General features: G+C 45.4%; 1 protein-coding gene across 2 annotated transcripts in view; it reads right to left on the bottom strand.

The window, feature by feature from the left end:
* Positions 1-23037, bottom strand: part of LOC147627667 (ARM REPEAT PROTEIN INTERACTING WITH ABF2-like) — a 95132-nt gene that overhangs the window by 5406 nt on the left and 66689 nt on the right. The window contains exons 6-13 of one of the 2 annotated variants that reach the window (XM_086814604.1): positions 12815-12909; positions 12618-12693; positions 12331-12438; positions 12128-12256; positions 11968-12036; positions 10003-10062; positions 969-1092; positions 641-783 (exon numbers count right to left, since the gene is read on the bottom strand). In XM_086814604.1, coding sequence (XP_086670730.1) covers positions 641-783; positions 969-1092; positions 10003-10062; positions 11968-12036; positions 12128-12256; positions 12331-12438; positions 12618-12693; positions 12815-12909 — 804 coding nt within the window. Of the gene's footprint in view, positions 1-640; positions 784-968; positions 1093-10002; positions 10063-11967; positions 12037-12127; positions 12260-12330; positions 12439-12617; positions 12694-12814; positions 12910-23037 lie in introns of both variants that reach the window. The other variant, XM_086814603.1, reaches the window with a different exon arrangement.

Below are 23037 nucleotides of genomic sequence, written 5' to 3'. Positions count from 1 at the left end.
TGCAAGGCAGACTCAGCCATAATGAAGCCTAGAACTAAGGGAAGTAGCAAATACAAAGAATTAGTATAGCAAATAAGTAGTTGATAGGGCAAATGCACCGCTAAAGATAGAAAGATTAAGTACAATATCAATTGGCCGCAACTCGGACGAAAACTTCACAATGTGAAATCTGCATGTCCGCTAATGCGTCCTTCATTAGTAGTTCTTTTGAAAAACTCAACATATTCTAACACACCTATCACCAGCCACCTACAGCTCAACACGCATGGCTTAGCGTATGAATGTACCATCACATGCAGCTGTGATTGATTCCAGTGATTGCTTAGCATCGGGATGGAGCATCAAAAAGTTCCATCTTATGTTCTTATGATTGGTCCTGGTGATCACAAAACCATACTACAAAATCCACCAGCAAAAAACGCATTCCCAATAATTCCCATCACTTCTTTTCAGGGCACCATATGTTGCCTTAAAGCAAGGCAATGTTCAAGCGAGTAGTTTATACAGAATTTTCACACACAGTTACTTGTTTTCTATCACTACCTTACTACGAATTTCCAGCATGTCGCAAAAGAACAAGTGGAAAGTTAATTGGACAAATTATGTGCATGTAGTTATGACATAAAAGCAAGGAACAGACCTGTGGTGTAGGAGGTGGTGGAGCAGCATCAATCGGAGACAAAGCTGTGGCCTTCTTCGCCAACGTGTAAAGAGCCAAGGCTCCATCTCGTTGTTGCTTGGGACTTGCAAAGGTACCTAAGAGGCCTAAAAGCACCTCCATCCCTGAACAAAAGGAACAAGAGCTGAAGCTACTATCCTAATCTTAAATGCAAACAAATACTCTTTAGAGCTGAAGTTACTACCCTACCTTAACTGCAAACAAAAACTCTTTACAAATAGCCTTGACATACTCAATAAACAGGAACCCAACATTTGTCAAGAATGCAAATCTAGTATGACTTATTTACCATTGTTGTCTATGAAGATTGTACGTTGATCATCAGGAGAGCACAAGTGGGCTAAAGTCAGTGCAACTCTTCTCTGCACAGGCTTGTCCAGTAAACGCATAAGATACAGAAGGTGCTTCAGTACCTGGAGGGAAAACCAGAGAAACTATAACTTGCAAATAGAGGCACTCAGTACCAATGGCATAACATGAAATATTGCAAAATAAGGATGCACTTTACATGGGAGCTTCAAACAGTAACCCAAGAAAAGCATTCAATGTATTTCCACCGAATTCACTTGTAAAGCAAAGTCAATACAGAAATGCGTGATGAAATCTCACATTAACAGGTCAACATGGCATAACAAGCACTTTTAGGTACTTATATGCTTGGATAAACTTGTTTAGTGTAAAATACATACAGTTAAAGCAAGAGATAAGATGAGCTCGAGCTGGAGCTCCCCCCGCTGCCCACCTGCTTATTTTCAGTCTGTGCCTCCTTCGCCCTCCCCGCCTTTGCTTCAGCTCCACCCACTCCCTTCTTGCTGCCCGCCCTGTTCACCCCTGCACAGGCTTCCTGTGCGCCACCCAGCCCCCTCCTGTGCACATTTTTGCTCTCCTTCTCCTAGCCCTTCCCCTTAACGTACCTCAAAATCTCAACCCGTACCTGAATGCGTACCTTACCGTACTTTTCCACCTTGATCGGCAAGCCCGGGAAAATCACCGGTATCCATTGTCTTGGGCTCGGCTACTCTCGTGTGGAGTTTGATTCACCCGCATATCGGCTAATCGTGTGATGCAACAGAGCCCTGTCACAATTCGCATCGCTCAAGTGGTTTTCACAAGATGGCACCATGAATTCGACGTGCATTTGACCCCCTTGCAAGTGTTTCCAACTTCTCCGAGACAGTCTGCTAGCCCGGCCTTCCGAAAGAGTACAACCCATTGATTCAAACTATTGGACAATCGATAGGATAGGTTTTGGAGTGACCGGCCAAGACAACGGGCATCCTGTCCATGAAACTCTGCATTGCGTCCCTGAGGATCTCCCGAAGGTTATTGTGCTCTCGAGCCTCCAGGGCAACCCGATTCTTCCGCGGGTAGAGTACGTTAGTCTCCCAGGCAAGTGTTTCATCCGCAGGCAAATGGACCACCTTGCTCGCTCTTGCCTCGGCGAACAAGTCCACAGAGGACACCCCCCACAAGGCCTCAACAAGCGCAACAAGCGAGAGCACAAGATATAGGACTGGAGGTCATGACGGAGGTTCCCATCCACCCGACCCTAGTGGCACAGCCTCCGTTCTAGGCTCAGCAGGAGGGAGGCCCTAGTCGTTGGCAGGCAATATGCACCACGAGATGACACCAATGCCTGCCGCCCCTAGAGCACCGCCAACCTGATCACCACGAAATCCCCCCCCCACGCCCAAAAAAAAAAACAATCTAAACCTAGTCTACATCTACGTTCTTGGCCATTTAAGGTCTCTTATGGCTGGGCCTAGCACACACACTTGAATGTGTATGCATGCCAATGGAGCATAGCTTCTTGTGCCAAGATACTGGGTAAAACCGGCCTTCAGAAACTTGACGGGCGGTGGAACAAATACTCGCACACAAAACACTTCATCACCCATGAGAACCTGGAAAAGGAAAACAAACGAGGGAGCTAGAATGTCCCTGCAAATAGTACAAGGACACCGATTGGCCCCAAAACGCAGTGGCGCCCCTTACGGTATTTCTTTACTTGATCAAATGTGAGTACATAGTACAACTTGTCGAATCCTTTACCAATAGGATTCCTTTTAGCTTTTCACCCAAGACTTTCCAAATAAGAACTCTCGTTACTACAGCAAAGCATTCCATAGAGAAGGCACACCTGTACAACACCTCCCTGCTTGAAAAGGTCTTCTCCATCTCAACCATGGATCCCTCAAACCCTTTCCCAAACAGCAGTAGGGCTGTACCAAACCATATGTCCTTCCTCAATCATAGCTTGCGTGTAACCTCGAGAAACTAAAACTTGTTCACATGAATCCAGAGGCATGCTTTCCTCATGAAACCAAAGACCTGTATCTGATAAGCCGTAGACCTGTATCCATAAACCATAGTCCTGTATCCTCGATACCAAGGTCCTGTTTCTTCTCGAAAGACCAATGTCCTGTTTCCATGACAGATAAACCATCAGATCACGGTTGCCAAAACCTAGAGAGAGAAAGATAGAGGACGTGTCAAGCAAATCCTGAATACACATAAGTCCAAGTCGAAGAGCAACAACACATCTCTTCCAAGAACATCTTCCTGTGCATATGTAGCGTGTTCCTCTGTTTCTCAATCTCTTCAATAGAGCCTGCACCCCATGGTCTAAAATAGCAGTACCGTCGTACAATAACAGCAGGAGTATCAACAGTAGCCCTGCTCGCCCGTACAATCCACACAAAGCCGCCACAACAGTAGCCAAGAGCAATAGTACCTCCTCCAACAACCCATACGCACGCACGAGCGCCCACCTGCACATATACACACCTGCGAGTGTGCGCCCACACACATAGGGAAGGGGGCAAGCCCTTGATGTCTCCAAAACATAGCCTAAGGAGACCTATAAAGCTCTCCGCCCGAGGAATCCTGCTCAGCCACACGTATCTGGATGCGAATCCTACTCCCAGCCCACGTGTAGTCCAAACCTATATTTCTCTGCAGTCCAGCTAGTCGCCAGGAGGGAGATAGGGAGTAAAAGGGCCTGCGCACGTACCTACAGCCGGCCGGTTGCACAGAGGTGAGGGGCCTGCTGTTCAGCCCCTGTGCATCACCTGCAAACTGCCCAATCAGCATGCTGTTCACCTGGAGGGCGCCAACTGCCAACTGCCCGCTGGCTTACTGTCGACTCTGCCCCTCTGTCCAGCCTGAGGGCAGTCCAGCCCACTTCCCCCACAGTCTGACTGTCACGAGAGAGAGAGAGAGAGAGTGTGTGTGTAAGCATCTGTTCGCCTGTATATATATACTGCAGGACAGACCGCCAGCCAAGGAGAAGCACCACTCCACCACACGATGATCTCCACACACGGCCACTTGTGCGTTTCTCATCCTGCAGGTCTACGCGAATCTGCTCAGCCCACGTCCATCAGGTTGCGCCTGAATGTGACTCCTGCAGTCCAGCCCACACTGCCGAAGGTTGCACGCCTGACGCCCGCCTGGCCACTTCCACAAACGCAGCCCTCCTGGCGCCCGCCTAGTTGCTTCCATACATGCAGGCCGCCTGGCCCCCATCCCCTGCACCAAACCTGTGAGCATTGCCCAGCCTGCATCAGCACCACCATCTGTGGTCATCGCCTCGTCCACCACCTGCAGCAACGCTGGCCATGGCTGAAGGAAAACGACGATCCCTGTTCTCTCTCTGTCCAGTGCTGCCCGCGATGAGGTTCTTCGTGTAGTTTGTGCTCTATGGCGACCAACCATGCGCCTGCGTACACAACACGACACCCGCATACCTCGACTCCGCCACCCTTTGCTTAAATAACCAGGATGAGATTCGCTTTCTCCAAAACGCCCAAGCAACTTTAGCAAAAATGCATGCCTCAAAAATAATAATATTCTTTTTTAAGCCTTCAAAGGTTACTAAACCTTATAAACTTAAAATCTCGTCTCCTTTCACACTTGGGCTGGCCACTAACATGGGTTTCCTTTTCACATTCAGATGATGCCTGTCCACACTATGCGTCCCGTGCCCGTGCCCACCTCCTTGTTGTCCAGAGAAAAGCACAGGGTCATAACACTGGGATTGGTAAGTGAGGTCCTTTGGCAAGGGAAGTTGCCGATTCAACCTCTACACCGACCCAACATGTTTGACATTGATTTCATATGCATGAATGTTGTTGGAAATTTGGCAAACATTGCCCATAGAGCTTGTATGTAAAATTCCTTGATAATACAAACCACATTACAAGGGGGGTCGGCCCTTTCTGGCCCTTCTGCAGTGTCATTTCAATTTTCAGCTTTGCTATCTTGGATTGTGTTGTGCTGGATCACTTTGTTTACAAGCATTAATAGTTTGAGTATGTGTCAAGGCCATAGTAACATGAAACGTTTCGTCCGTTTCGTTGTTTCGAAGATTTCGTTTCGTCTTTTTTGGACGAAACGCTAAGGTTTCGAAATGACACTTCTTATATACACATACCAAATTTATTACATAGCCAACAGAAAGCTGAACATAGATTTTTTTGGGACTAGTGGGTATGAAATTCATGATTTTGGGAGTAGGTTTTTTGGTATTTTCAAAATTTGGGTAAGAAAAGAAGAAGAAGAGAGGAGGAAAGAAACAAGTTGGAAGGGAAGAGAGAGGTGAGAAGAAAAGGAGAGAAAGTTGGAAGACAAGAAAAGGAGAGAAAGTTGGAAGACAAGAAAAGGAGAGAAAGAGGAGGAGGGATGAGGAGGGGTGGACCGTGGAGGAGAAGAGAAAAAGAGGAAAAGGGAAGAGGAAGAGGAGGCGTGGAGGAGGAGAAGTCAAGGAGCCAAAAGAAGTCTGGTGGAGTAATAGGTTGCGGCTGAGAAGAAGCATCGGATGCGTGAAGTGGCAAATGGGCAGCAAACAAGAACGGAAATGACAGCAAAAATCGCATTTGCAAAAAAAACCTTCCGCCCCTTTTTTAAACCTCACTTTACATTTGGGCAAAACACTGTTTCAATGGGCAGGTTTCGTTTTGTTTCGAAACGTTTCGTGCCAGAAACGTTTTCGTGCCGTTCGCCCCTTTTTTTACCTCACTTTACATTTGGACAAAACACCGTTTCGATGGGCAGGTTTCGTTTTGTTTCGAAACGTTTCGTGCCAGAAACGTTTTCGTACCGTTTCGAGAGGGCAAAACAGGTTTTTATGTTACTATGGTCAACGATGTGCTCAACCCCAACTTCATTCCCCCTCAGTGTCGCCCCCAACAAGGAGTGGGATTGCAAGTCTGCCTACTTCGCCATTCACTCTCCTGCGCTCTACCTACTCAACACCTATGAGATAGCTGTCTAGTCAACATCGTCACCCACTTTTGGACCCTCGCCCACATGGAGTTAGCAGGCTCCTCCCTCTGAGGTCAAGATGGAGACATTGACGCCCCGAGCCTGCAGATGATATTATATGTGTTCCTCCATGTGGTAATCACTATCACATTGGAGGCCCTTCCTCCGATTTCTTTACTACAATAGATGGAGCACAAAGCAGGTGTACCCCAGGGCCAGAGCAGTGTAGGGCTTCATGGAGGACAAGATCAAGGATCACTTGGCCTGGCCCTAGCCACACTATGATTATTCCCCCTCCAAACCGACCCCGAAGGCCCTCTGAAGAGAGTGTCTTGGGCAAGTCCCACTCCCCCCATCCTTAGTTATGTATATCGTCTCTTGGATTCAATATCTACACCCACACAACATGTTTGAAATTTATTTCATATGCATGAATGTTGTTGGAAATCTAGCAAGCATTGCGCATGGAGCTTGTATGTTAAATTCCTTGATGATACAAATCATATTACAAGCGGGTTCGGCCATTTCCGGCCCTATTGCAGCGTCATTTCAATTTTCAGCATTGCAATCTTGTTTTGTGTTGTGCCAAATCACTTTGCTTACAAGCATTAAGTGTGTGTCAAGATTGTGCTCCACCCCGACCAGGGGAATTTCATTGGTAACAGAGCCTAGGATCTTCCTCCTCCTTATGTGGAAGACAATCCTATCTTGCATACACTAACTGTTAGAGTTATTAAGCATTATAGCCAGCCATACAGGTAGTGGTGCGCATGTTTATGCAAGAAGACAAGCTCATGATGAATAGATGGGTGATAATGTACACCATGGAACACATGCTAGTGAAGAACACCATGCTGAAAATGTAATCCACGTATTCCCTCGTGGTTATGCACAAGAGGGACAGCCGTCCTATCGTGGTAAAGGACAAGACAATGGTGTCTATGTACATGAGGGACAACGGTCATGTGGCAAAGAGAGAGTGCAAGAGCAAGAGAGAATGCATGCTGAAATTGAGAATCTCAAGAGACAGGTTCAAGAAAGACATGCTCAATTAAAGCGTTTGTGTCATGACCCTGTGAAAGTGGAACAGCATAAGTGTGAGCATGGTGGTTGGTGAGCAAGATAAATTTTTAAAGATGCATACTTGGGTGTCCAGACAAAAGTAATATGTGTGGACAAGCCCAAGTGTGAAGGGGGACCAAGGTATTAAATTTTATAAGGTTTATAAACCTTGGGTGGCCCTTAGTTTTTAAAAACTTTAAGGGAGGACCACTAGGATAATTATGGAGGGGGGCTACTCTACTTTTAAAGTACACGCCTCCCTCTCCATGCTCTCTCTCTTGCTTTTTGAAAGAAGACGTGCGGTCTGGCTGCGTGGAGAGGAAGCTAGAGCACGACGCCGGAAGGTATGATACAGGTGCTGCAAGGCGACTGGTACGGACAGGTACGGCTTGGTACAGGTGCTGTAGTTTTTCTGACATAGACAGGTACAAGCGGGTACTGTACAGACAGATCAGTCCAGCTGTGCAAGCGACGCAGCATTCAGGCAGCTGCAGGTACTGTTCTAAGACGGCTACAGGTGCAGATCTTTACGGATAGGTACAGTCGGGTACAGTCCAACCCAGCCCAACAGTTCAAGCGGCGCATCAATCAGGCGGCTACAGGGTGAATAGTACAGACAAGTACACACGTGTGCTCCAAGCACAAACCTGTACAGACAGGTACACACGTGTGCTGCAGAGTTGCTGACACAAGCGGCTGCAAGTACAGACTGGTACGGTCAATCCCTCCGGTGCAGAACTGTGCATAACAGTTGGTAAACTCTAAACATATCTTTCTCTCTTTTTTTCCACTGGCTTATGTCTGCTACAGAGTTGTTTCTTCTGGCCCTTTGTGAGAGGAGGGGTATGCCAGTTTGAAGGGTGGAAACAGAGTTGGACAATGGATTTGTATTTGGGCTGAGTTTGAAGCCATGAACATGGAACAGCCAGATGCGTGCTCAAGGCTGCCCTGTTGTATTGTCTTGGTTGATTAGAGGAGACCACAGTATGTTGCTTTTGTGGGACACAGGTCTGTGTGTGAATCCTCTATGCTAAGAGGTCTTGAGGGCTGCCAGATTGGACATGCAGGTTCACTTTCCTTGACTCGCTTTGTTGTACTACTCAGTAAACTTTCCATTGAATTTGAAAAAAGAAATACCAAAAGGGGCGCCAAGCTTTCGGGCCAACAAGTGTCGTTTTCCTTTTTGTTCTGGAGCATTCTAGCTCCTGTTCATTTGTTAGTTGTCTGGACTACAATTGGATAGGTGACTGCTAGTCTACCCACTTTGGTTTCTACCAGAGGCCGGTTTCAGTTTGCATGAAGATCCAGCAAGTTTCAGATGCACAAACGCGAACTGCTTTTATGGATGATGCTTTGGAAAATGTTGCATCACAATTGGGTGTGAAGCCAAGAGAGATTGCTATCTTTTCTCAAAAATACAGGTGATGTAGTGGAAGGAAGAGGGAGTGAGATTGTTTATTCTCTTTACCTCTGTTGAGGGTTTTGAGCGTGTACATGTAGCCATTATTAGTTGGACCTAATACATTTGTATGTAATATTATATTTTCTTGAAAAAATAAGCCTGATAAATATTATATTTATTTTAGCCCTGATTTGACACATCTAAAATTTTATGCTAACTAAGCGCTTGCGCTGTTCGTAAAAGTCCAAAATTTCTATGGTGTGAAGGATTGGAAATGTTGAAACTTCCAACTATGTATATACCAACGGAAAGTTATGGTTACTTCCCAAACTTGACCAAAACTAAAATGCATGAGAGTCTACTCACAAAGCTTCCAATCATCAACTCCACCATGTATACCATAGACTACACGCTATGGCATCCCCCCTGTGCAGGTTCATGAAAAGCTATGTCACCTTAGTACACAAATCTTCACAGATATATCATCAAACTGAATTTCTATCACTTTTCTAAAGGTGAAGGGTAGACTCGGCTAGCACTAAAGAACGCGCACGCACGCGCACAGTGGCAAAGGCAGAGCTGGTTGGGTAATTGCACTTCTTTAAGTAGAAAGAATCAATATAAACCAGATGGCTGCAACTTGGACGAAGACTTCAAAAGGAATCTGCATGTCTGCTAATACAGCAGAAAAATAAAGCAATGGAAAGTGCAGGTTATTTCCCAACCTTAACAAACCTAGAGATATCCCTAAACTTCAAAACTTATGACGTCTAGAGTTTCTAGAGAGTGAGTTTTCTATCCCCTAACATCAAGCATTCAACTTGCAAACTCGGACATGTCATCTACAAGTTCAAGAATACTTGGGACCCCAACATTAACTTCTCATTGGACTTTTTCAGCATACATATTGCATATAAGGGTACATATTTTCTGTATACAGCTGGTTTCTTATCCTCTTCACTAAACCTGCAAATTCTGATTCTTCATCCAGAGGAGAAAGCTGGAAAAATCACATCTGTGAGTGTAAATTCTGTCCAACCACCACCGCACCATATGTGAGTTCTATAAATTTGAGTTTGCTTCCTTTCACAAAACCTTCAAAGTTCTCACAACAACAGATACCAAGGAGCTACCTTCCCTTCACAGCCCCTTTGAGGTCATTTTTGAAAATGGTTGCATGCACAAGTTCTAAGAATCATAATATACACGTGCAGATGAAAGTTGGTGCACCGCAAGCTTGTTTACAACTTTTCGGACCCTGGAAATGGAACTAAATTGGTGATATGAGAAGATTTCATGTGATTTCTATCACTGATAACACTGAGCATAAAAAGAGAGAGAATATGAAGAAAAACTATAAATTCTTCAAAGCCAATTGAAACACTAGGGTAAACACTCGAGAAAACAACATTTACTTTTCAGACTGCAGAGGCATGAAGTTACAGCAGTACCTCTAAAAACCCCACATAATTTTCATGTGAAAATGTCATAACAATTGGTTTACAAGTACGATATTTTCAAGCTTAAATCGTAAACCAGTAGTTATTTATTTGAGACTTGGAACAAACAAAAAAATGATTAAAGTGCTTCATACCCGACCATGTATCTTTTCTTCCAGTCTTTTTAAGGTCTTTGCCACACAATCTTTTGATGCCTGCGACCCAACACCAGAAAAAAAAACGTTAGACGACATTTTGAACTATTGAACTGCTTTATCACCACACATACATACTATAGACTCACAAAAGAACTGGTGCAAAGAAAAGGTCACATACCAAATAGAATTATTGACTACAATATGCACATATTCATCGTGCATTAGCCTATACCAGAATTTTCATTTGGGATCCACAAGGCAGCAGCATCTTCCAACTTTTTTAAGCACCAAATCGTCAAACTCTAAACATTGTAAGGGTCAGAACAAGTTTCGTTAAAGACTCTTGTTATCCTCTATATTTAAAAATTTCTTGTACGGTTGAACCACAAACAAAGGGACTCCCTCAGATGATTCCTGCTTTACAGCCCCTACAGTCCCTCCCTCCTCTTCGTAGCTCTATCCCAAAAACAAAGCCCTATAGAAACAGGAGTGGTTTAGAGGAGTGGTTTAGCTAAAACCTTTGTCATATTGCAAAGTCTGTCATTGTAATGGTCATTTTAATGGCATCTTCATGAAATTAACACCTACAATTTCAAATATGACAGACATCCATGAGTATTGTCAACTAGGTTTTGTAGCCAGATTCTTAGATCAGCATCAGGCCAGGCCGCCAGAGCTTTAAGAAAGCTTCTCGCTGCTTTTGCATGTGGTTAGAGCCACCCTGAAACTTCCCCCACTAACCTGCGAAGGCATGGATGATGTTAAGCCCCAAATGCTCCTGATGGTCTCCGTTAGCGAAGTGTGGGTACCCTCAATGGCTTTGCTGCATCTAGCTCGCCATATGTGCCAGGTTGCAATGCTACTACAATCTCCCATCTCTGGCATGAGCTCGGTCTCTGGTGGTTAGTAGATGGGGCCATGACTGGTACTGTCGAAATGAAGAGGTGAGAAACCTGAAGGGCTAGCCCCCCACCATCCTCCTCATAAGCCTTTCACCATCAACATGATCAGGCTGCTCTTTCATCTTATAACTCGTAGGTAAAGCTCTCTCGATGGATCTCTCTTGCCAAACAAGCGGTAGAGCCATGGGAGGATAGGAGAGTACTCATTTCACCATCAACATGATCAGGCTTCTCTTTCATCTTATAACTTGTAGGTAAAGCTCATGCGGCACACGCACCACCATAGCCCCCTTACCGGCACATACATGATGATTCAGTTTCTTCAGAATGCCATGGCATGTGAAATCCCTGAATGTGCATTTGTCCTTTTTCCTCTTTCTTTTTTTTTTTTAAATGAATACCTCACCGGCACACCCACCACCATAGCCCATTTACTGGCACATACACGATGATTCAGTTTCTTCAGAATGCCATGGCATGTGAAATACCTGAATGTGCATTGTCCTTTTTCCTCTTTCTTGAAAAAAAGAAGAAGAAGAAAAGATCCTTCATTAGTCAAAAGGTGTCTAGGTTCTTTGTATTTTTATTTGGATTTCACATATCTCAAGCCAGTAGGTCTCTAAAACGTTACAAAAGGTGTCTAGGTTCTGTGTATTTTTATTTGGTTTTCACATATTAGCCAGTAGGTCTCTAAAACATTACACGGGCAAGGACACATATGTATGTATGCATGCATGTATACCCATATGCATATGTGCATGCAAATGTGTATGCATATGTACAATCTCAATGAAGTCCTCTAGCGGAACATGTCTGAAGTCCTCTAAAGAACTTTTCAGCATCAGCCTTGCCCTAAGAGAAGCTTGAAGATGGGGCAACTATCAGGCAAGTGAATTATATATGAGGCATCAGTCATTCTTGACAAAACACTACTCCTTCTAGACAACATTCATTATCCTACCAAGAGCCCCTAAAAGAAAGGAAAAAAGAATCTCATCAAAAGCAATACACTACATTAAACACTAGCATTGCTCACACATTAAACACTAGCACTGCTCACCTGCACAATCAAATCTCCATCCTGCAATCTTTGAACACCTCCTTCTTTGACAATATCAGAGACATTATCCTAACCATATATGCACAGCAATCAATCACATGACATTGTTGCTTGCTTCAAAAAAATGACTTTCAAAACAACATAGCATACACCAATTTACCTCATTGTCAGCTAGCCCGTACAAAGCAAAAGCAGCATTGTGCTGCAGTGAGCCGTTCTTGGAGTCCAAAAGCTCAAGCAATGGTTTGAGTCCTCCGTCATGCACAATTCCAGCTTGATTATGTGTATTCTGCTATACCAATCAATCATTTGCCTTTGTCACTAAGAAAGGATAATTCAACAAAACTATCCTTGATGAACTACCTGAGCCAGTCGTCCGAGGGCAAATGCTGCCATCTCTTTTAATTGAGGGTCTGCAGCTTCCAGCATCCTTATCAAAGGCCTGACAGCACCACGTTGAACAATGTGGACCTGCTACCTCACAATCAAATGACAACAAAGGATACATTCCCAACATAAACCACTTGTGGTCATACTAGAAGACTAAGAAGAAGCTGGAACAGACAAGAAATGGCTGCCAAAAGCACAGCTTTTCAGATTACAAAATCCGGTCAAGTGCCCAAAATAAACAAAAGAGCCTCATCAACAACCTTGCATTCTGGATCTGTTGTAGCAAACTGCCCCAAGAGCAGCGCTGCCTCTCGCTGACTCTCTTGGCACCTAGAGCTGCAAAAAAATATAACAAAATTGTGTTCCAAAATATCGTGTCACTTCTATCCACAGTAAACCACCATTAATTGACATGTCCAATCTAGACAAAGGGGTTGTAGCATCAAAGATTTTATACCTTAGCAGGCCAATTACAGGTTGTAGTGCTCCAGCAAGAAGTACCTCTTTTTTAATGTTGACAGAGGAATGTACAAGGTTTCCAATAACCCCTACCTGCACAAAAGAAACGACAGTCAGCTCTCTACCAAAAGCAGCAGATCTGCCAGCCTTCCGTCCAGATAAATGTACAAGCTGGCACTCCACCGAACGGGATACGAGAAAAAATAAGTCTAGGAAATCTGCTTAAATAACATTTTCGATGCTTCAGCTACAGCATTACAGTACCAAGTCTTGCATACCTTATTTAATACAAAAAAGTTGCCTCACTTTTCAATTGAATTGATTTACTCTTATCCTATGCCACCAACCTGCCTGCCACTTTTAACCACCATGAGAAATAAAGCATACCCTTACCCTAGCAGGTTAAAGAAAAGTCATCCGGCGGCGATTCAAGGCTGTGTTGGATTCTCTTAAGAACTAGCCTTGCTTGCTAAGGAGGTGCAGCCTTCTGCAACCTCCTAAAATGACTTGGAGGCTACCCTAAGGGCTCAGCAAGCTAAAAACACCAATAAAACAAAGCAAGAGCAGAATGAGAATTTTCAAGAGAGGGTCACCAAATTCTTAAAGGCCATTTGTGCTTAGATCCAGTTTGTCTTCTAAAATATGAAGGTGTCTCTTGACACATGGATCAAATTTACCAATAGCAAGGCTCAAAAGCCTATCATGCTACTCTAATTACCATGTTCTTTTGTCGTTTGTGCCAACATCCCTTTCCTTCTATGACATTTTTTTCCCCCGAAAAAAAGACTTCTATTAAGTATGAAAAAGTTTACAAGAAGGAGATTTCAGATCAAGCAGGGCGGAAATCTCAACCAATCTAGGACCTGGTGCTGCCATCAAGGTCCCATATGAGAGTGAAAGAGATGCCATGATCCCATTCTTTCATGAACTGGCCTCGTTTGCTTTCTGCAGCCCTCGAAGATCCCTGAATCATGGCCCAAGTGACCATGAGCGTGTGGATAACATCACGCCAGATCCTACAAATGCACTGTGTATCATACAATCGCTATGCTAGTGATACATAGCCCGACTCTGGAAGGTCTTGAAGACGGCACCGCTGACCCACTCCCTCGGTAATCTTCATGACCATATCTCTATCATTCCCTTCAAACATGAGTCGCGGGCCCAATTGTGTCAACCAAGCAATAGCACCAAAACATGTGGGCATCCCTCCTCATCCTTCCAAAAAGGTATGCTGTCACGACCCTGTGTATTTGTACAGCGTATCCGAACATTGGGCATGGTGGTCAGTATGCAGGACACAAGTGTGCAGAACATTTATTAAATGTGCACCCTTGGGGTCAAGAGGTGACACTAGGTACTATTAAGTTTCCCTTTTATAACCCCATGTAGGGGGGAGGGGGGGGCGGGGGGGGGGGGGGGGGGGGGGGGGACAAATGTTTGGAGGGGACAAAGGTTTTAAAAACCTTTAAACCAAAGGAATACCTTTGGAGAGAATTGTGGCCCCTTGGAGGGGGGGGTTACGTTATTTTTGGCATAGGAGAAAAACTGCTCTTTTGGGGAGAAGTCGGCTGCACACTGAGGACACACACACGCTTTTGGAAAGGCTGGCAGGCAGTTTTGCAAGCGGCTCTTTACCTCTTTGCAACAGGCCGGCTGCAGCTACACGGCACAGGAGCTTTTTCTCTTGGGAAGGCAACCGGCTGGCTGCAGAAAACAAGTGGGCTGAGCAGGGAGCGCTGGGTCCAGCTGCACAGCAGCCTGCAGGTCTGCAGAGAGGGGGCTGGTCGGGCAGGTGCAGCCAGGAGGATACTTTTCTCTCTCTCTCTCTCTCTCTCTCTCTCTCTCTCTCTCTTGCAACAGGAAGCGCAGGCTCTCTTCTCTCTCTCTCTCTCTCTCTCTCTCTCTCTCTCTCTCTCTCTCTCGTGAGGAAGGTAGACCGTAGGAGAAACAAGAGGAAGGCGGCGGACTGCTGCTATGCAAGGATAGCCGGGAAGCTCATACCGAGACCCAGAGGACAGGATCTGCCGATTATGCCACACAAAGGTTGAGACAAAGGAGCATTACATATGCCGCTACCCAATATACTATGAGATCCGTGGGAGGTTTCACTATCTATTTCGTGAGGGATTTGATCCACTCTCCAAGATCATTGGCTTCCGGGACTAGCATTGCCTAGGCCTCTTCCTGCTTGAGCTCCGCAGACACAGGAACACCTTGAGAGAGCTTCGGCCCCAGCCACCCCACCCCCTCCCTCGCCAGCCAACCATCACCAGTTTCTTCCAGACCCAGGAGGTGGAGGACACCGATATAGTGGATCTTGTGGACCCTCCATGAGCTGCTCCGGACCTACCTCCCGAGAGGAGTTACCTCAGACCGAGTTTCCGCACTCCAGCGTGCACCTCTCTCTCCCTCTCTCTGCAACAGGAAGCTCTCTCTCTCTCTCTCTCTCTCTCTCTCTCTCTCTCTCTCTCTCTCTCTCTCGTGGAAGGTAGACCATCGGAGAAACAAGAGGAAGGCGGCGGACTGCTACTGTGCAAGGATAGCCGGGAGGCTCATACGGAGACCCAGAGAGGAGAGGATCTGCCGATTATGCCACACAGAGGTTGAGACAGAGGAGCATTACATATGCCGCTACCCAGTATACTATGAGATCTGCGGGAGGTTTCACTGTCTATTTCGTGAGGGATTTGGTCCACTCTCCAGGATCATTGACTTCCAAGACTAGCATTGCCTAGGCCTCTTCTTGCTTGAGCTCCGCAGACACAAGGACACCTTCTTGAGAGAGCTTCGGCCCCAGCCACCCCGCCCCCTCCCTCGCCAGCCAACCATCACTAGTTTCTTCCAGACCCAGGAGGTGGAGGACACCGATATAGTGGATCCTGTGGACCCTCCAGGAGCTGCTTCGGACCTACCTCGCTCGAGATGAGTTACCTCAGACCAAGCCTCCACACCCCCCCCCCCCCCCCCCGGGTCGACCACGATCACCTCATCAGCTCCAGATCCACGACATGCTCCACCGCCATCGAGCTACCTTTCCACGTGACATAGCTCAGGGAGACCTCTCGGCCATACTCATTAGCCCCATGCTTGATATTTTGGAGAGTGGTATACCATCTGTTCGAAGTTGATGCTGCTCTCATGTTTCTATGTTCTTAGTATTTCCATGGACAGTTTTGTATCACCTAAGTGAGATAGCTATGTTTATGTTTTCTTTCTATTTTATTTTCCATTCCATGATGAAATATGCCATGGACATTATTGTATCACTTTGGTCTCATAGGCCCATTGGGTCTTTAGTAGACGCTGAATATATCTTTCTTTCTTTCTTTCTTTCTTTAGATACAGGCTGATGGGCATTGTCAGACGCACAGGCTAAAGTTCCTCTTTCTTCTAGCTCGTGGGCTGTTCGGTAGTGCTACTCTTGGTCCCTTGTGAGAGGAGGGATTTGTAGCCTAAGAGGGCAGAAACAAGAGCAATTCTAGCATGTTTTTGGAGGGGTTCGTGGGCTATTTTATGGCAACATGCATGGACAAATTGGCTGCGTTTTCAAGGCCTCATGGATGTACCTTCTTGGTAGATTAGAGGTGAAGAACGATGTGGTGTTTTGAGCATAGGGCTGTGTGAAGCCTGTATGCTAAGAGGACCAAGGGACTAGCAATTTGGACATGCATATTATATGATGTATTCAATTCAACTCTTCCTCGAATGTGAATAAAGAAATGCCGAAAGGGGCGCCAAGCTTGGGGCCAACAGGTGTCGTTGCTTTTGTGTAGGAGCACTCTAGCTCCCTTTTATCTTTTTACTTTGCTGATTTACAGCTGTGTTTGGGCGGTTGTTAGTCTACCGCACTTTGGTTTCTATTGCCAGGACCATCAACAACTTTCCCAAGGGGGTGAGCTCGTGGTTGTCTCAAGAGAAGTCGTTGCTGTAAATTTCAGCAAGATGTCTAATCAAGAAGAAGACTATGACTATGAGAAAGAGGAAGAGGAAGAGAAAGAGGAGTCGTCCACTCCTGAGAGGATTGCATTTGAGGATATACATGCAGAAGAACAGGGTGCAACAGATGCACATTCTGATGATGTAACACAGCCAAAAGAGATGCCAAGTAAAGAGGAAGAGGATGCCCAATTTAAAGCCCGATTGGCAAGGCAGTGGGTGTGCTCAAGCAACTCACACAAAGTAAGAAGTTTGATGAATTTATGAGGGCCCCTTCTGAGCCTAAGAAGAAGAAGAAAAAGGTGCGTTCTAGGAACCCACCTCAGGTCTATAGTGGTGCTATCCCACAGGATCCTGCTTATGAATTTATGAGGGCCCCTTCTGAGCCTAAGAAGAAGAAGAAAAAGGTGCGTTCTAGGAACCCACCTCAGGTCAATAGTGGTGCTATCCCACAGGATCCTGCTTATGGACAGTTTTCCAACATGCAGAACACTTATGGTGCTAACCCACGGAATTCCTTTTTCGAGCAGCCACCTATTCCGCGGCAATCTTTGCATCCAGGCTATTTTGGAGGAGGTTCTGTGTTCCAATCTATGACTGGGGGTTATCCTCAACGAAGAATGGGAATGCAAGGAAATTTTGGTGCTAGTTTTCAGCCTGGAATGCAAGGCAGCATATATAGTGGTATGCAGCTCAGAATGCAAGGAAACGTGTATGGGGGCATGCAGCCCGGAATGCAAGAAAACATGTATGGGGACATGCAACCCGGAATGCATAGTGGCATGTTTGGAAACATGGGAGGGTCAACAGGATTGCATGGTATGCAGGGTGTGGGAACTGGCAATGTTGACCTTAGTATGGCTATGAATGCAAGGGGTAGCAACCTTGTAAAGCCACTTCCTCCTGACAAGGGTGTAGTCGCCAACACAAATAGGGAAGAGTAGTTGAAGCTCTTACCCTCCTACCGCTTCTTGTTCTTCTCTTGCTTGCAGCTCAGCTCTTAGCATGAACCAATCTCGGATACCATGAAAAGATGTAGGGGAGAAGAGAGCTTCAACTCTTGTAAGCACACACACACACTCACAAAACCCTAAAAGAGAGCACACAAGGTGAGAGGCTGAAAATCTTCTTCTACTTCACACAACACTCAACACACCATATACAAAGATCAGAGTAGGATAAGAGTACACACAATATGAAAGGTACTCAACTTATGATAATCTAGCGCCTTTGGGTAAGACCAAGGATTATAAGGAAGGGGGAGCTGCAGTGAAATTTGACACATTCAGTGAGGCAAAAGACAGGCTCAAGGCTCTTACCTTTTTACAACAGTTTGATGCTGCTTTTTCTGGTGGCAATTACACTGAGTCCTCGAAAGTGAGAAAAGCTGCTACTTTTCTCAAGGGTAATGCATTGCAGTGGTGGTCTACTCTTCTCTTGCCGGGCATAGCACCATCTACTTGGGTATAGTTTAAACAGGTGTTCTCTTCTATGTGGCTCACATCTACATTTGAGGTGGATGTAATGACAGCATGGCATAAGTTGGATGCATTGAAGTGTGAGAATCTAGAGGATTACAACAAGAAGTTTTGGGAAGCTTTACTCCCAGTTACTTCTTATCGTGCAGTGCCACTGTCTGAGCAAGTTGAGAAGTATTGTTGTGGGTTGCCCAAGGAAGTGCGTGACTATTGCATTAAGACCCGAGTAGCAAATATGTCGCAGATGATAGAGAATGCTATGAGAACAAATGCGTTACTCACGGGGGTTTCAACTGGATTTAAGGGCAACAAAAGCACTGGCAAGAAAACCGAGAAGTCAACGCAGGCACCTCGAGATACAATAGTGGTTGCAAAGAAGCGGTATAAAATGTTACCAATGCCTAAGAGAAGTCCTAAGGAGAAGCAAGCTCTATTGGATGCCAAGAAATGCTTTTTCTATACCAAAGAAGGACATATGTCTTTCAATTCTCCTAAGCATAAGTCCAACAAGGACTCTAACACTAAAGGGAAGCCCAAGCCTAAGAAACCAAAGCCTTCTGCAAGGTTAGTTCCTGATCTTGTTGGGAAACAGTCAGGTGGTGAGGAGAGAGTTGTATAGAGCATGGGGAAAAGTCAAAGATCAGACCGCTTTGATTTTCTTTGAAACAAGTGATCCGTGCAGACGAGATGGGGCCTATGTATGAGGCAAATATGGCCTGTCGTGGGTATGCAGAACCCATTACCCCTATCATTGGGAAGCTGAGGCTTCATGTGCAGGGTTATGTTGACAGTGAGGAGTTTTACATCATGCCACTTGATGGGTGTGATGTTTTGTCGGATATGCCATGGTGCCATAGGGTACATGCGGTGGTGGATACGTACAACAAGAAGATTACTTTGACTCACAGAGGGAAAGAGCACATTTTGGATGCAAAGCTTAGAAGGGAATATGTTCCTTTTATATCGGCTTCGGCCATTTCATCAGTAATAATGAAAAAGCATCTTTCCATGTACTTGGTTTTTGTTAAGGATGCAAAAGATGATGAACCTCAATCTAATTTGTCTATGTTAGATATAAAGATAGGACCGATTTCCTACGTGAGTACCAAGATTACTTTTCCGAGTCATTGCCGAGAGAGCTTCCTCTGAAAAGGACAGAAGAACATGCTATTGATCTTATTCCAGGAAGTACCCCACCAAATAGACCGCCATACCACGTTAGTGCAGCCCAACAACAAGAAATCATGAGCCAGGTACAACAGTTGTTAAAAAAGGGGCTAATTCAGCCAAGCTCCTCGCCTTTTTGCTCACCTGTGCTCTTGGTGCAAAAAAAAAAAAGGGTTCTTGTTACATGTGCATAGATTACAGGACGCTAAACAAGAATACCCTCAAGAATCGATTCCCTATTCCGAGGATCGATGACATTTTGGACCGTAAAGGCAATTGAGACTTTCTTTTATTGGCCGACCTTGAAAAGGGATGTTGATGCTTTTGTTAGGGCATGCATCATATGCCAGAAGGTGAAGTTTGACCGTCAGAAGACACCAAGGTTACTTCAGCCTTTACCTATACCAGATAGACCATGGGAGAGCATTGCCATAGATTTCATATTTGATCATCTGAGGACACAAACGGGGAATGATAGCATGTGGACTATCATATGCAGGTTCAGTAAACACACTCATTTCATTCCCATGCATAAGAAGATCAAAGTAGATCACATGGTGAAGTTGTTCATGGCGAACATCTTCAAGTATCATGGCATGCCTTTGTCTATCATCAGTGACCGTGATCCACACATGACAAGTTTATTTTGGAGAGGGTTGTTTGACAACATGCATACAACTCTCAAGATTTCATCATTGCTTCATCCACAGACAGATGGGCAGTCCAAAGAGGCTAATTCCAAAGTGTTAGATCTTTTGAAGTGCTATGTGTCAGAGCACAAGCAACAATGGGAAAAGGATCTTCCTTTGGTGGAATTCGCTTATAACAACACCATCCATACCTCAACGGACAAGGCGCCGTTTGAGATTGTGGAAGAAGGGAAGAAGGTACCATCCATTTTGCACAAAAAGGATAAGATCTTTCAGGCTGACCAGTATGTGGTATATGGATGAAGCTTACAAGAGAGTTAAGTTGGCACTACAAAGAACTCAACAAAAGCAAAAGAAAGCAACAGACCGTCACAGGCGTGCATTAGAGTTTGCAGTGGGTGATTGGGTTCTGTTGCGTTTTGAGAAAGCCAAGCTCAAGAAGATGTGAAGGGTAAACAATGCTTATTCCCTAAGTTGAGCATGCGCTACTATGGCCCTTTTCAGGTATTGGAAAAGATCGGTAAGGTAGCCTTTCGTTTGAAGCTACCACATCACTGGAGGATTCACAATGCATTTCATGTGAGTCTTCTTGGACCTTTCCGAGGGGATATGCCTGAGGATGTATCAGATGAGGCTCAACCGAAAGTGGAGAAACTTGATGAGGTTCTTATTTCTGAGTAGATATTGGCACACAAGGAAAGAAAGGTACGAGGTAAAGTTTCTCGTCTCGCTATCTTGTGAAGTTCAAGAACTATTCACCGATGGATGCTAAGTGGACGGAGGAGGGTGACCACTGACTTAGCAAATTCACCTCAAGTATTGCAGCTTTATCTTGATGCCTTCGAGTTGGAGCCGACTCTTGCTACGGCTCATTCAGGTTCAACAAAGCATAGGTCTAGAACATTGCCTGATGCTCAAGAGGGGAGTAACACCTCTGCTCCCTTGTTAGACAAGCTCAGATGCCATCTAGAGGTCGCTTGGTGCAGCTTTTGTCTCACCCGAAGGTACTGATAGCTGACAGTACATCTGCTTATGAGACTTCTATGATATACGTGTACCAGTCCCATTGCATGTATGGTTCACAATGGTATATGCTATACAACTTGGACTATTACTACATCATTGGTTTGCAGTGAATGTTGCAACATATGTATGGCTCAGAGAGATTGGGACACTGATCTTGCCATATTGTACTTTTCACTTTCAATTGGATCACATGGCTGATATTTTGCTGTATAGGCAATTTTCGTTATCAGTGTGATTCCACTTGGATGTCATGGTGTATCACCAGGATGCAATCGAGGACGCTTGCCATCTTTCAAGAGGAGGGTATGTCACGACCCTAGTATTTGTACGGTGTATCCGAACATTGGGCATGGTGGTCAGTATATAGGACACAATGTGCAGCACATTTATTAAATGTGCACCCTTGGGGTCAAGAGGTGACACTAAGTACTATTAAACTGGCCTTTTATAACCCCATGTGGGGTGGGACAAATGTTTGGAGGGGACAAAGGTTTTAAAAACCTTTAAACCAAAGGGATACCTTTGGAGAAGATTGGAAAAAAACTCCTCTTTTGGGGAGAAGCCGGCTGCACGCTGAGGACACGTGTTTTTGGAAAGGCTGGCGGCAGTTTTGCAAGCGGCGCACAGGGGCTGAACAGCAAGCTCTTTACCTCTTTGCAACAGGCCAACTGCAGCTACACGGCACAACAGCTTTTTCTCTTGGGAAGGCAAGCAGCTGGCTGCAGAAAACAGTGGGCTGAGCAGGGAGCGTTGGGTCGCTGGACAGTAGCCAGCAGATCTGCAGAAAGGGGGCTGGTGGGGGCAGGTGAAGCCAGGAGGATACTTTTTTTTCTCTCTCCCTCTTTGCAACAAGAAGCGCAGGCTCTCTCCTCTCTCTCTCTCTCTCTCTCTCTCTCTCTCTCTCTCTCGTGGAAGGTAGACCGTAGGAGAAACAACACGAAGGCGGCGGACTGCCTACTGTGCAGGGATAGCCGGCTACTGTCTTCTTTCTCTCTCTAGATTCAGGCTGGTGGGCAGTGTCAGACACACATAGACTAAAGTTCCTCTTTCTTCCGGCTTGTGGGCTGTTCGGGAGTGCTACTCCCGGTCCCTTGTGAGAGGAGGGAGTTGCAGCCTAAAAGGGCGTCTTACCTATGGGACTGTCACTCCATAGGAAGACAAGGACATATCTTTATCTTTCTGTTGCTCTAGTTTTGTGCCCGACAGGAACTTCTTGTACAAGTTTCATGAAAGGAAAATTTCGTCCATTATATGTACACATGCATTTATACCTGCATGCATAAATTTGTTTTTGCACGACTTGTTTGCATGTGTCTGCCTGTTATGCCGTGCCAATACACTGGACGAGGACGCCCCCTAGAGTACTGTTTGCTGACTTAGTGGTGTGGCATGTGAACAGGAGGTAAGTATTTTCATTTTGGCCCTTTTCAAAGGTAAAATCTATAAGCTAGGATAAACCTTAATATTTAAAAGGTATTGTGTTCACACCCAATTTTAAATAGGGGCTGGACATTTGCTTATGAGGGTGCCCAAAGTAATAAGTTGATTTAAGGTGTTATAACCTTTTTTTTTAAAGCCTTGCATGGAATTCTTTTGGAAAATACACACGTGTAAGGTTGGTGGATTCCCTTCTCATCATCGCCTGTTGGCTAGCTGCGCCTCTTGCTCCATCGCCTCTCTCTCCAAGGAAGTTTTCGGTAATATACCCACCTCCTTACTCCTATTGTACCTGCCTAAGGAGCTGTTGTACCTACCCCCTACCTGTCCGTACTGTACTGGCTTTGCAGCCCTACTGTACCCGCCTCCCTGTACGAACTGTACCCGCCCACCTGAATGTGTTGTACCTGCAAACAGTGTTGCTACCTTCTTGTACCTGATGTGTTGGCTACCCACGTGTACCTGCAAACAGTGTCGCTTCCTTCTTGTACCCGATGTGCTAGCTACCCATGTGTACCTGCGAA

The sequence above is a fragment of the Cibotium barometz genome, chromosome 20 (genome assembly GCF_041138505.1).
Source record: "Cibotium barometz isolate CiBa-2024 chromosome 20, ASM4113850v1, whole genome shotgun sequence".
NCBI classification, from domain to species: Eukaryota; Viridiplantae; Streptophyta; class Polypodiopsida; order Cyatheales; family Cibotiaceae; genus Cibotium; species Cibotium barometz.
Note: the sequence above shows the minus strand (reverse complement) of the source record. Positions and strands in the feature narration are given on the sequence as shown.